General features: G+C 42.5%; 1 protein-coding gene across 5 annotated transcripts in view; it reads right to left on the bottom strand.

Annotated features, from left to right (window-relative positions):
- si:ch211-266o15.1 (zinc finger MYM-type protein 4) overlaps window positions 1-15,216 on the bottom strand; it is a 31,630-nt gene that overhangs the window by 14,793 nt on the left and 1,621 nt on the right. For 3 of the 5 annotated variants that reach the window (XM_020501774.2, XM_031787961.1, XM_031787960.1), the window contains exons 3-11: window positions 15,012-15,116; window positions 14,809-14,858; window positions 14,534-14,698; window positions 14,342-14,405; window positions 2,767-3,079; window positions 2,435-2,612; window positions 2,076-2,288; window positions 1,151-1,298; window positions 214-329 (exon numbers count right to left, since the gene is read on the bottom strand). In XM_020501774.2, the coding sequence (XP_020357363.2) occupies window positions 214-329; window positions 1,151-1,298; window positions 2,076-2,288; window positions 2,435-2,612; window positions 2,767-3,079; window positions 14,342-14,405; window positions 14,534-14,698; window positions 14,809-14,858; window positions 15,012-15,116 (1,352 nt within the window). Of the gene's footprint in view, window positions 1-213; window positions 330-1,150; window positions 1,299-2,075; window positions 2,289-2,434; window positions 2,613-2,766; window positions 3,080-14,341; window positions 14,406-14,533; window positions 14,699-14,779; window positions 14,859-15,011; window positions 15,117-15,216 lie in introns of all 5 variants that reach the window. The other 2 variants (XM_031787963.1, XM_031787962.1) reach the window with 2 other exon arrangements.

Here is a 15,216-nt window from a genome sequence, read left to right as displayed (position 1 = left end):
TCGTAGGAGAGCACATTAAAAGAGCCATATTATATATTCTGTAAAATCCGTATTCTAAAGGCTGATTGGCATCTTATTTTTATGTATACATTAAATACATTAAATCCCTCTAAAAATCTACCTAACAGAGACCGAACAGTCTTTAATATACACACACAGAAAGCACAGATCATATGTATCAATCCATTTAACCAATAAATCAATGAGCAGCACCCGGTAGGTCTTGACACAGGTGTAGGAGCAGAAGTTGCGGATGGTGCCGTCCACCATGGCCAGGTGGTACTGAGAGACAGCCTTCACTTTGCAGTAGGTACATGGGAATGCCGTTCCTGTGTGTGACAACAGGGGGACGGTTATTATAGAATGGAAACTTTTTACATACTAGTCGGCAAGGTCACAGATGATCAAGCCTACCGTAAGCCATCTTTAAAACAGTCCAGTAATAAACTGTAGATATCTTTAAAAAAAATCGGACTCCATAATAATAAAATTCTCAGTACAATCATGTATACTGAACAAAGATCTAAAGCAACATGCAACAATTTAAATTATTTTGCGGAGTTACAGTTTATATAAGGAAATCAGTCAATTGAAATAAATTCATTAGGCCCTAATCTATGAATTTCACATGACTGGGCAGGGGCGCAGGCACAGCCAATCAGAATTAGTTTTTCCCCACAAAAGGGCTTTATTACAGACAGAAATACTCTTCCGCACCAGATCCCACAGGTGAAGAAGGTCCTGGGCTGGAGTGGTTACACGTGGTCTGCGCTTGTGAGGCAGGTTGCACGTATTGCCTAATTCACTAAAACAAGGTTGGAGGCGGCTTATGGTAGAGAAATTACTTGTTAATACCACTGCAAATACATTTCAATACCAATTTCATGGTGAAATATTGGTTGAAAAGCTAAATTGTTTCCTGGCTTGCAGGGGAAATCTGTTGACCGAGCCTAGTCCAGAAGCCATTGCAGGGTTTTTCCACTCTCTGACTAATAATTATTGGACTAAATGGAAATGCCGACGCATCCCAGAAAAAATTCTAGCAGTCAGAAACAGATTTCAGACCTTTCAGACAACATAAGGCCTAAAATATCGATAAATAAAATACATTTGCAGACTTCCGCTTATACCATGATAAAGTCAATGCTACCTGACAGTTCGTTCTGAGGCCAGCTTTTATTGACACAGATGGAGTTGCAGAAGAGTTCCACCTTGCCCTCCGAGTCGGTGCTCTCCAACATGTCAGACATGAGCCTCAGGTCACGGCAGCGTCCGCACGGCATCACCTTGGTGGTTGTCTGTCATACAGAAAAAATTGGAAAGAGTGGATAAAACTAGGAGAGATTTGATGATGGCCAAGATGAGACGGGGACTCAGTGAGATAAATGCGCATAATAGCAATCATTTATTCACAGAGAAACATTGAGAGGAACGAGCCTCAGAGGGGAGGCCCATCCTCCGACTGCCTGATAGAACAGCGGTTCCAAAACTTTTTCACTCTGGGCCCCCCTTCCAACATTAGGGAACACCCCCCCCCCCCATGCCATGTTTATTTCTATGGGCACAAGCACTGTTCATGACAAACTGTTCAACCCCTCTTGTTGATGGAGAGAATTTTGGGTTAAAGCTTATTTCCTGCAATTCTACACATTTTGTCATGGGTTGCAAAGCAAATTTAGCAGTTTTAAATAATTTATTGCAATTGTAAACATTTTGCCACATCTAATTGAGTGACAAAAAAAGTTACAATATATATGGGCTAAAAAAGACTAAATAAAAAAACATTAGCTGACATGGGCTAGTTGTAAACAGCACTCTAAGGTATTCAATAACTAACATGACAAGAGGAACTGATAATGCAGTACCTAATGTGTGTTCCACTATTACAACTTTCAACAGTAAGTTTAAAGCCGAACTGAGTTCCTTTTTTTGGGAACTCAGCCGACCCCGGTGCCCCACAGTTTAGGAACCACTGTGATAGAAGAACATATGACCAAGGCTAGACAGTTTTCAAAAGTGGAGTACGGTTTCTATGGAGGACCGTCTGTGTGTACTACTTGACTGTACATGCTTACCTGCTTATAAGTGCTAATGCAGGTAGGACTACAGAACTTTATGGTGACCCCCTCTACTCGAAGTCTCCGGCAGTTCCTGTCAGCACTGGCGCAGTACTCGCCACAGCTCTCACAGACGTTTATGACCAGGTTGTGGGAGGAGCGGAAGCGCATGAAGCACTCATCACTGCACAGTTTGTGCAAGGAGCCCTGGTGAGTCACCTCGTGCTGAATCTGAGAAAGAGAAGTGGATGGAGAATGATCAAATCAGGCAAAATTATCAAGTCAAATAAAACATTTCCTCATGTAACCTCACCTGCGATTGAGTTAGAACTAGAAGTGAACTAGTCGAACCAGTGGTTGTCTGTCATGTTCCTTACCGTGTCGCTTTTCTTGCACATACTGCACCTCAGGGTGGCAGGCTCTTGGACAGAAGGCTTGGAGAGAGGCCCTGGTTTCCTCCTGCGGTTGAACACGGAGAGGCAGAACTGGCTACAGAAATCCTTCAGGTTATTGTCTGTAATGACACTGATCACATCTTTGGGGTCCTCGATCTCCCTGAAGATGAGTTATACAGAAGAAATAAATATTTAGAAACAGCAATAAAGTTAAGAGAATTTTACAGTAATGGGGAAGACAAAAAAATAAAATGTTATTTGGAGCACCACCACAGTTCAGCTGAGACTTGGATGACAGTGGCTGAGTGACTCACTTGAGGCACTGGTAACAGGTTCTCAGTTTGATGGCAGGCAGGGTGAACCCAGTGAGACAGACGGTGGAGCAGAAGAGCTGGGTGGATCCTTTCCGTTGGAAGGCAGTCTGACCGCGCAGCAGGATCTTAGAGCAGCCTGAGCAGGACACACGCACTGCATTGGCTGGGTTGGAGCTGCTGGGGGCCTGGGGTTGGGGCTGGGGTGGCTGGGGCACTGGAGCCAGGCTCCTGAGGGTCATTGTTGGCCCCTGTGGAACTACACTTCTTCCTGGTCCAAATATGGAGGTGGTGTTCTGGGAGGCTGCCATAGAGCCTGAAGGAGACAGGGCAGAATCAAGCACCTATTTATTTTATTGTGAATATATACAGTACCAGTCAAATGTTTGGACACACCTACTCATTCCAGGGTTTTTCTTTATTTTACTATTTTCTACATTAAAAGTGTAAGTGTTAAACAAATCAAAATGTATTTTATATTTCAGATTCTTCAAAGTAGCCACCCTTTGCCTTGATGACAGCTTTGCACACTTGGCATTCTTCTCAACTATTTTCTACAATGTAGAAAATAGAAAAAATAATGAAAAACCCTTGAATGAGTAGGTGTGTCCAAACATTTGACTGGTACTGTATGTAAGAGATTAAACAACATGACACAAGTACTGTATCTCCACATCAAATTGAGGAATGTAAATGCCTGCTTATTGGAACCATCTGTAAATATTGGTAAAAAAAACTATAAAAGCTTCTACCATAACCAGAGAGCATAAGATTCACCGCCTTCTAACACTTTGTTTCAACATTTATGATCTTTCCATGTCTCTCTCTCATTGAACAATAGACCCAAATATTTGAACGTAGAAACCCTACCAATAGGATGTCCATACAAAAACAGTTCATTATCAGCAACTTTCTTCTTTGAGAAGAACATACAGCAAAGACTTCGGCACTGATCATTTGAATCCCCAGTCAATCAACCATCTTTAAACAGCCAATTGAACAAAAATATAAAACACAACATGCAACAATTTCAAAAATGTTACTGAGTTATAGCTTATATAAGGAATTCAGTCAATTGAAATAAATTCATTCGGTCCTAAACTATGGATTTCACATGACTGGGAATACAGATATACATTGGTTTGTCACAGATACCTTAAAAAACTGGAACTGGAACATGCTGTCGCACACATCGATCAAGAGCATCCCGAACATGGTCAATGGGTGACGTGTGGTGAGTATTCAGGCCATGGAAGAACTGGGACATTTTCAGTTTCCAGGTATTGTGTACAGATCGTGCGACATGGGGCTGTGCATTATCTTGCTGAAACATGAGGTGATGGCGGCAGATGAATGGCACGACTACAGGCCTCAGGATCTTGTCATCCGTGAAGATCACACTTTCCTGAGATGGTTTGTGACAGTTTGTGCAGAAATTATTTGGTTGTGCAAATCCAGTTTCATCAGCAGTCACGGTGGCTGGATTCAGACAATCCCACAAAAGCCAGATGTGGAGATCCTGGACTGGCGTGGTTGCACGTGGTCTGCAGTTGTGAGGCCAGTTGGACATACTGGCAAATTCTCTAAAACGACGTTGGAGGTGGCTTATGGTAAATAAATTAACATTAAATTACCTGGCAACAGCTCTGGAGGGCATTCCTGCAGTCAGCATGCCAACTGCACGCTCCCTCAAAACTTGAGACATCAGTGGCATTGTGTGACAAAACTGCACATGTTAGAGGCCTTTTATTGTCCCCAGCATAAGGTGCACCTGTGTAATGATGCTGTTTAATCAGATTCTTGATATGCCACACCTGTAAGGTGGATGGATTATCTTGGCAAAGGATAAATGCTCACCAACACGGACATAAAAAAAATGTGCACTCAATTTGAGAAATAAGCGTTTTATGCTAATGGGAAATTACAGGGATCTTTTATTTTAGCTCATGAAACATGGGACCAACACGTTACGTTTATATTTTTGTTTAGTATAGCTTGTTGAATCAATTTGATCACGAGACATACCTTCCCCTCTTCGACATAGCTCCATTGTCAGCATATAGGGAAGCCCCAATGCTCCAACCACATTCGTAAACACATTGTTAATCATAATGTTGAACAGAATAGGACTGACAGAAATGCCTTGAGGAATACAATTATCAACTCCATAATCAGATAAATTGGATCCTATTTTAACTTGAAAAGAACAGATAAATAAGAAGAACAGAACCCATTTATATAACCCCCCCCACCAATACCCTGTCTTTCCATGTTAATCAGTAGGCATTTTCTCCACATAGTGTTGTATGCCTTTTCAATGTCAAAAAGACAGTAGCCATTACTTCTTTGATGACCAGAGTTTGTTCCCACTTCATTGATCACCTTTACTAATGCCTCCAAGGTAGATCTACCTTTATGAAATCCACCTTGACATTTGTGTTCAAAGAAACAAGACAGTCCGTTGAAAATCTTTTTCATCAGTTTATACATAGGTTAAAGGTCAGTGCTATTGGTCTCTAATAAGGTAAACGGCGCATTTCCATCCTGGAGGTATAACCCCTTCACTCCAGATCTTATTAAATAATCCCAGGAGAATCTTTATGACCCGATCAGGAAGATGCTTAAACACTGCATAACACAATTTATTATGACCGGGGCGGTCCATCCACAGCCTATTAGGGCTAATCGCATCCCATGCAATGTAATCAGCATCCAAAGAGTCAACAACATCCCTCTTCTTATAGACATTAATATGAGCGTTAAAATCTCACGACTGTGTTCAAAGGGGCGGCAGGGTAGCCTAGTGGTTAGAGCGTTGGACTAGTAACCGAAAGGTTGCAAGTTCGAATCCCCGAGCTGACAAGGTACAAATATGTCGTTCTGCCCCTGAACAGGCAGTTAACCCACTGTTCCTAGGCCGTCATTGAAAATAAGAATTTGTTCTTAACTGACTTGCCTAGTAAAATATATTTTTTTAAAGTAACTCCACTATGTAGTCCTGGGCAAACATTTTGAGAATGACACAAATATGAATTTCCACAGTGTGCTGCTTCAGTGTGTTTAGATATTTTTGACAGATGTTACTATGGAATACTGAAGTATAATTACAAGCATTTCATAAGCAAAGGCTTTTATTGACAATTACATGAAGTTGATGGAAAGAGTCAATATTTGCAGTGTTGACCCTTCTTTTTCAAGATCTCTGCAATCCGCCCTGGCATGCTGTCAATTAACTTCTGGGCCACATCCTGACTGATGGCAGCCCATTCTTGCATCATCAATGCTTTGAGTTTGTCAGCATTTGTGGGGTTTTGTTTGTCCCACCCGACTCTTGAGGATTGACCACAAGTTCTCAATGGGATTAAGGACTGGGGAGTTTCCTGGCCATGAACCCAAAATATCAATGTTTTGTTCCCCGAGCCACTTAGTTAGGTGCTCCATCATGCTGGAACAGGCATTGTTCGTCACCAAAATGTTCCTGGATGGTTGGGAGAAGTTGCTCTGGGAGGATGTGTTGGTACCATTCTTTATTCATGGCTATGTTCTTAGGCAAAACTGTAAGTGAGCCCAGTCCCTTGGCTGAGAAGCAACCCCACACATGAATGGTCTGAGGATACTTTACTGTTGGCATGACACAGGACTGATGGTAGCGCTCACCTTGTCTTGACACCAGGCCATCCTGCAAAAGTCTTTGCCTCACTGTGCGTGCAGATGCACTCACACCTGCCTGCTGCCATTCCTGAGCAAGCTCTGTACTGGTGGTGCCCTGATCCCGCAGCTGAATCAACTTTAGGAGACGGTCCTGGCGCTTGCTGGACTTTCTTGGGTGCCCTGAAGCCTTCTTCACAACAATTGAACCGCTCTCCTTGAAGTTCTTGATGATCCGATAAATGGTTGATTTAGGTGCAATCTTACTGGCAGCAATATCCTTGCCTGTGAAGCCCTTTTTATGCAAAGCAATGATATTCTAATCTTTGGTGACTTTAATATTCACATGGAAAAGTCCACAGACCCACTCCAAAAGGCTTTCGGAGCCATCATCGACTCAGTGGGTTTTGTCCAACATGTCTCTGGACCCACTCACTGTCACAGTCATACGCTCGACCTAGTTTTGTCCCATGGAATAAATGTTGTGGATCTTAATGTTTTTCCTCATAACCCTGGACTATCGGACCACCATTTTATTATGTTTGCAATTGCAACAAATAATCTGCTCAGACCCCAACCAAGGAACATCAAAAGTCGTGCTATAAATTCACAGACTACACAAAGATTCCTTGATGTCCTTCCAGATTCCCTCTGTCTACCCAAGGACGCCAGAGGACAAAAATCAGTTAACCACCTAACTGAGGAACTCAATTTAACCTTGCGCAATACCCTAGATGCAGTTGCACCCCTAAAAACTAAGCAAGCTTCCAGAAAATTGGAACGGAAATGGCGCCACACCAAACTGGAAGTCTTCCGACTAGCTTGGAAAGACAGTACCGTGCAGTACCGAAGAGCCCTTACTGCTGCTCGATCATCCTATTTTTCTAACTTAATTGAGGAAAACAAGAACAATCCGAAATTCCTTTTTGATACTGTCGCAAAGCTAACTAAAAAGCAGCATTTAGCAGTGATAAATTCATGAACTTCTTTGAGGAAAAGATTATGATTATTAGAAAGCAAATTACGGACTACTCTTTAAATCTGCGTATTCCTTCAAAGCTCAGTTGTCCTGAGTCTGCACAACTCTCCCAGGACCTAGGATCAAGAGAGACGCTCAAGTGTTTTAGTAATATATCTCCTGACACAATGATGAAAATAATCATGGCCTCTAAACCGTCAAGCTGCATACTGGACCCTATTCCAACTAAACTACTGAAAGAGCTGCTTCCTGTGCTTGGCCCTCCTATGTTGAACATAATAAACGGCTCTCTATCCACCGGATGTGTACCAAACTCACTAAAAGTGGCAGTAATAAAGCCTCTCTTGAAAAAGCCAAACCTTGACCCAGAAAATATAAAAAAACTATCGGCCTATATCGAATCTTCCATTCCTCTCAAAATTTTTAGAAAAGGCTGCAGCAACTTATTGCCTTCCTGAAGACAAACAATGTATATGAAATGCTTCAGTCTGGTTTTAGACCCCATCATAGCACTGAGACGGCACTTGTGAAGGTGGTAAATGACATTTTAATGGCATCGGACCGAGGCTCTGCATCTGTCCTCGTGCTCCTAGACCTTAGTGCTGCTTTTGATACCATCGATCACCACATTCTTTTGGAGATTGGAAACCCAAAATGGTCTACACGGACAAGTTCTGGCCTGGTTTAGATCTTATCTGTCGGAAAGATATCAGTTTGTCTCTGTGAATGGTTTGTCCTCTGACAAATCAACTGTAAATTTCGGTGTTCCTCAAGGTTCCGTTTTAGGACCACTATTGTTTTCACTATATATTTTACCTCTTGGGGATGTTATTAGAAAACATAATGTTAACTTTCACTGCTATGCGGATGACACACAGCTGTACATTTCAATGAAACATGGTGAAGCCCCAAAATTGCCCTTGCTAGAAGCATGCGTTTCAGACATAAGGAAGTGGATGGCTGCAAACGTTCTACTTTTAAACTCGGACAAAACAGAGATGCTTGTTCTAGGTCCCAAGAAACAAAGAGATCTTCTGTTGAATCTGACAATTAATCTTAATGGTTGTACAGTCGTCTCAAATAAAACTGTAAAGGACCTCGGCGTTACTCTGGACCCTGATCTCTCTTTTGAAGAACATAGCAAGACCATTTCAAGGACAGCTTTTTTCCATCTACGTAACATTGCAAAAATCAGAAACTTTCTGTCCAAAAATGATGCAGAAAAATGAATCCATGCTTTTGTCACTTCTAGGTTAGACTATTGCAATGCTCTACTTTCCGGCTACCCGGATAAAGCACTAAATAAACTTCAGTTAGTGCTAAATACGGCTGCTAGAATCCTGACTAGAACCAAAAAATGTGATCATATTACTCCAGTGCTAGCCTCTCTACACTGGCTTCCTGTCAAAGCAAGGGCTGATTTCAAGGTTTTACTGCTAACCTACAAAGCATTACATGGGCTTGCTCCTACCTATCTCTCTGATTTGGTCCTGCTGTACATACCTACACGTACGCTACGGTCACAAGACGCAGGCCTCCTAATTGTCCCTAGAATTTCTAAGCAAACAGCTGGAGGCAGGGCTTTCTCCTATAGAGCTACATTTTTATGGAACGGTCTGCCTACCCATGTCAGAGACGCAAACTCGGTCTCAACCTTTAAGTCTTTACTGAAGACTCATCTCTTCAGTGGGTCATATGATTGAGTGTAGTCTGGCCCAGGAGTGGGAAGGTGAACGGAAAGGCTCTGGAGCAACGAACCGCTCTTGCTGTCTCTGCCTGGCCGGTTCCCCTCTTTCCACTGGGATTCTCTGCCTCTAACCCTATTACAGGGGCTGAGTCACTGGCTTACTGGGGCTCTCTCATGCCGTCCCTGGAAGGGGTGCGTCACCTGAGTGGGTTGATTCACTGATGTGGTCATCCTGTCTGGGTTGACACCCCCCTTGGGTTGTGCCATGGCAGAGATCTTTGTGGGCTATACTCGGCCCTGTCTCAGGATGGTAAGTTGGTGGTTGAAGATATCCCTCTAGTGGTGTGGGGGCTGTGCTTTGGCAAAGTGGGTGGGGTTATATCCTTCCTGTTTGGCCCTGTCCGGGGGTGTCCTCGGATGGGTCCACAGTGTCTCCTGACCCCTCCTGTCTCAGCCTCCAGTATTTATGCTGCAGTAGTTTATGTGTCGGGGGGCTAGGGTCAGTTTGTTATATCTGGAGTACTTCTCCTGTCCTATTCGGTGTCCTGTGTGAATCTAAGTGTGCGTTCTCTAATTCTCTCCTTCTCTCTTTCTTTCTCTCTCTCGGAGGACCTGAGCCCTAGGATCATGCCCCAGGACTACCTGACATGATGACTCCTTGCTGTCCCCAGTCCACCTGGCCGTGCTGCTGCTCCAGTTTCAACTGTTCTGCCTTCTTATTATTCGAACATGCTGGTCATTTATGAACATTTGAACATCTTGGCCATGTTCTGTTATAATCTCCACCCGGCACAGCCAGAAGAGGACTGGCCACCCCACATAGCCTGGTTCCTCTCTAGGTTTCTTCCTAGGTTTTGGCCTTTCTAGGGAGTTTTTCCTAGCCACCGTGCTTCTACACCTGGATTGCTTTCTGTTTGGGGTTTTAGGCTGGGTTTCTGTACAGCACTTTGAGATATCAGCTGATGTACGAAGGGCTATATAAATAAATTTGATTTGATGATGGCACGTGTTTCCTTGCAGGTAACCATGGTTGACAGAGGAAGAACAATGATTCCAAGCACCACCCTCCCTTTGAAGCTTTCAGTCTGTTATTCAATCAGCATGACAGAGTGATCTCCAGCCTTGTCCTCGTCAACACTCTCATCCGTGTCAAGGAGAGAATCACTGACATGATGTCAGCTGGTACTTTTGTGGCAGGGCTGAAATGCAGTGGAAATATTTTGCGGGGATTCAGTTCATTTGCATGGCAAAGATGGACTTTGCAATTAATTGCAATTCATCTGATCACTCGTCATAACATTCTGGAGTATATGCAAATTGCCATCATACAACCTGAGGCAGCAGACCTTGTGAAAATTAATATTTGTGTCATTCTCAAAACTTTTGGCCACGACTGTACATTAGCAAATGTCTTCCCCAACAGGTTAGCCTTTTCTTAATCTGATACAGAGATTTTCACCATCAACCAAAACTGGAATTCGAGTACTTTTGCTTCTTCCAGTCATCTTCTTCAACATGGACCAAACATCTTCCAGCTCCGTACCCCTGCCTATTGTAGAACTTACCCGTCTCCATGCATTTCTCTTGGAAGACTTAACGACCCTATACATCAAAGCTCTCTTCTTTGGAAATTAACCAGATTTTCAGGAGTCAAAATCTTACGTAATACTCTGTAGGCCCTATTTCGTTCCTCAAATAGCCGCAGAGCACTCTTCAGTCCACAAAGGAACCACCCTTCTTTCCTTACCCACTTCACTCACTGGTATATGTAAGTTCACTGCATTCAAAATAAGAGATTGCCTCTAGGCAGCATCAACAGGTCTCTCTAGAGACAACTCTGCAACAGAGTTTAAACAATGTTCTCCAAACGTTTCCCAGTCCGCTTTAGGAAAGCCCCATATTCTGAATGGTGCCTTATCTGGAATAGTGACATCACAATTCATGGTACATCAAACTGGGAAATGGCCACTCCCAACAGTAGAATCATCCATTACACTCACACATTGCTGCAATAGAGTTAGTATCCAGTGTGAGGTCCAGGCAGGATGTAACCCCTCTGACAACATCTATTCTTGTACCACATCCATCGTTAAGACATACTAATGCTCTTACTATCCTCATATCTTCGACAATCACACAATTAACATCTGTATGTGTGCTTCCACAAACTAATGTGTATTAAAGTCACCACATCATATCTCTCTAGAACCCAAGCATCCTGATAATTCATCAAGCATCGCTACTGACAGTTGTCAACAAGGACTGTAGAAATGGAAAAGCTTAATATGACTACCTGTACTGTAGACTTCCACCATCACGCATTCATATTCAGGTGGAACAGATACTGTATATTACAATACGCAAGACTAGTTGTTCTATCAAGATCTGATTGATAAATAAAATAAAGATGTGGTCTAAGCCACGTCTCTTGAAGACATATCACATCAGGTTTAATCTCTAAATCAATTAGCAATAAAGCTTCTAGCATTCCATTGAAGGAAGATGATAAAACACATAATAGAACAATTTATTCTGTTCCTGATCATCTGATGTATCAAGGGTACTGAAACTTCAGTAATCTTCAGTATTTCTTGGAATGCCTTCACTACTTTCATTATTTGTGCAGTCCTGCTCTTTTTCATATGGCTGATGTTGATTGCTCTACACAAGAAAGCTATGAAGTCTATACGATTTACAACCATGTATTTATGCTTGCGTGTCACATTGACACTAGTCCGAGGTGCCATGGACCACTTCGGTGCTATGGGCATCCTAGAATCAGCCACCACTGACTGCTAATGTACTGGAAGCAGAGCATTTAGATCAAAAGGCTTGTTCATTTTCCAAACAGCCTCCACAAGGGATACATTATTCGTTACTTGGTACCTCTGCGCTTCCATGGCTTGTATTGTACTTCACATCACCAGTATGCTGCACTACGCGCTCACAGTTGCATAATTTAATTTAGTATCAGATCTAAATTTCCGTACACTTCATCCCCACCACACCTTGCACATCTAATATAACCTTTGTACACATTAGCAATATGCTGTCCTTTGGCATAAAAGCACTTAAGTGGAGCTGGCAAATATTCTCTGACACGGTAACTTAGCATTCCTAGCACCGGCTCCGACGCTCGTCGTGGCAAGGCTTGCAAACTGTTACGGACTACAAAGGGAAGCACAGCCACGAGCAGCCTAGTGACACGAACCTACCAGACATATAAATAACTTCTATGCTTGCATCGAGGGAAGCAAAACTGAAGCATGCATGAGAGCATCAGCTGTTCCGGACGACTGTGTGATCACGCTCTCTGTAGCCGATGTGAGTAAGACCTTTAAACAGGTGAACATTCACAAGGCCGCAGGGCCACATGGATTTAATTAAAAATATATATATTTAACCTTTATTTAACCAGAAAGGGCTCAGTACATCACTTGGGCCAAGCTTCCTGCCCTCCAGGACCTCTATACCAGGCAGTGTCAGAGGAAGGCCCAAAAAACTGTGAAAGCCTCCAGCCATCCTTGCCATAGACTGTTATAGCAATAGCAGCTCCTACCCCCAAGCCATAAGACTCCTGAACAGCTAATCAAATGGCTACCCAGACCCCATTTTTACACTACTCTCAGTTTATTATCCATGCATAGTCACTTTACCTCTACCTACATGTACATATTACCTCGACTAACCGGTGCCACGGCACATTGACTCTGTACCGGTACCCCCTGTATATAGCCTCGCTACTTAATTGTTATTTTTACTTCAGTTTATTTGAGTAAATACTTTAACACTTTTTTCTTAAAACTGCATTAAGGGCTTGTAAGTAAGCATTTCACTGTAAGGTCTCTATACCTGTTGTATTCGGCGCATGTGACAAATAACATTTTATTCGATTTTTTAAATTGGATTTGTACTCCGATTGGCAATATCCCTTCAAAGTTTAACAGTACCGTTGTGGGATACACTCGACTGCCACTTCTCGCTCAACATCCTTTTTGCTTCAGTTACTTTCCCACCTTTCAAGAAAGTCATAACTTCTTCTATGGTTACTGTTAGTGGTATCCCAGCAGTTACCCCCATTTGGCCTTAGCACCGGGATATAGCATTTCACCCGATCCTCAATAAGGGTCAGAATTTTCTCATGTATTATTTTACCATTTGCATAAATCAATAATTTGCCAAATACCAAAACTTTGGCGTCCTTAAACACCCCTATCATTCTCTGAATGTTTTAGTTTGATGGTTCAGGGAAAAAACATTTTGTAGCGCTCTTCTACAGTATAGTGTCCTGTTCTAGAGCCTAATTTCAACACCACTCAATTCCCCAGCAGTATTCAGACCTCCATCATGATCCCTTCTGTTTCTCTTTTCCTACTTACAACAGCTGTAAAAGGTTGAGCCCATCATTATCACAATCAAAATCAATTTCACTACTGCTAACTTACATGAAGCACCTGCAATGCTGACTACAGTCACAGCACAGTCATGCTAGACCACAAAAATAAAGAAAACGTCTTCTGTTTGTACCGTCTTATTACACAAAATCAAACGCAAGTAGACCTTGTTCAAGGAAGTCATAACTTCTTCTATGGTTACTGTTAGTGGTATCCCAGCAGTTACCCCCCAGCAGGTTCTCCCATCTCAGCCAAGGAATTATGTAGCTCTGTCAGAGTGTTCATTCAATTATTGGTCACCTCCCCCACCAAGGTCTTTCTTGCCCAGTTTGGTCAGACAGCCAGCTCTTAGCAGAGTCTGGGGGGGTTCCACATTATTTCAATTTCCAAATTATGGAGACCACTGTGCTCTTGGAAACGTTCAACACTCAAAATTGTTTTAAACCCTTCCCCAGACATATACCTCACCACAATTCTCTCTCTGAGATCAACAGACAGTTCCTTGGACTTCATGGTATAGTTTCTGCTCTGACATGCACTGTCAACTGTGGGACCTTATATGGACAGGTGTGTTGCTTTCTAAATCATGTCCAAACAATTGAATTGGCCACAGGTGAACTTCAAGTCGTAGTGACATCTCAAGGATGGTCGAAGGAAATTGGATGCACATGAGCTCAATTTAGAGAGTAATAGCAAAAATTCTACAAAAATATAGTTTTTAATTTGTCATTATGGGGTATTATGTGTAGATAAGTGAGAGAAAAATCTATTTAATCAATTTTGAATTCAGGCTGTAACACAACAAAATGTGGAATAAGTCAAGGGGTATGAATACTTTCTAAAGGCACTGTAATATGCTGATTCTCTCACCAGTGGGAGAGCCATAGGAGTTTCCTCCTCCAACGGAAAAGACAGAACTGATTCTCAGCTCCTCCTGTAAAGTACAACACAGAGCAGTCTGTATAATAATAATAAAAACACAGTATCACAGAACCATCAAATCAAGTGTGTGAAAGCTGGGGGAAGATTGATTGAAGACAGGGCATGGGAGCATTGGCTGACCTCAGGAGTTGTGTTGTCCAGTTCCTCCTTGATATTCCGTGTTGAGGGTAGAAGGGCACAGTCATATCCTTCATCTATGGGCTCATCCTTGATGTTCATGAGGGGAGAGATGGGGGGGTCTTCTCTGTCCCCCATCGCTGGGTTCTGGAAAACATTCTCTGACCTCTGGAGGTCAGGTAAAAGGGACGAAATTGATAAATGAAGGAGACAAAAAAAATGTAATGTTCATAAAAGCATTTACACTACCTGTATACTTAAGTCATACAGTAACAGACCTCTTGACGGCTGGATCCCCCAGCCGTAGACCGATTCAGACTTCCTTCATCTGACAGAAATGGAGAAAAAGCTATTTAATGGAATCATCATCACAGCTCTAATAGTGTGCATAGCATGTGCATGAAGTGGAAAAACTATCAAATCAATGTTTTTTATTAAAAATGAGTTATAACTAGCAGGACAAGGTTGCTTGCAGTCTTACCCAAGCTGTTCTCTGGTAAAGGGGACAGAGAGTGGTTAGTTGAAAGATGACTTTCTCCTTGTATGGTTAGTCTGTACTCAGCAGTTTGACTAGCCTCCTCAGAAGCTGTCAAAAGAATGACTGTTGTTAATCATTGCACAAGAAGTAGGCCTAAGTAGTAAGAAATGTAAAAGTTATGTTGAGAAGTAAGAAATGCTTGAGGAGG

Source organism: Oncorhynchus kisutch, linkage group LG14, assembly GCF_002021735.2.
Source record: "Oncorhynchus kisutch isolate 150728-3 linkage group LG14, Okis_V2, whole genome shotgun sequence".
In the NCBI taxonomy this organism is placed as follows: Eukaryota; Metazoa; Chordata; class Actinopteri; order Salmoniformes; family Salmonidae; genus Oncorhynchus; species Oncorhynchus kisutch.
The sequence above is the reverse complement of the archived record's forward strand: the minus strand, read 5'-3'. Positions and strand labels throughout refer to the sequence as shown.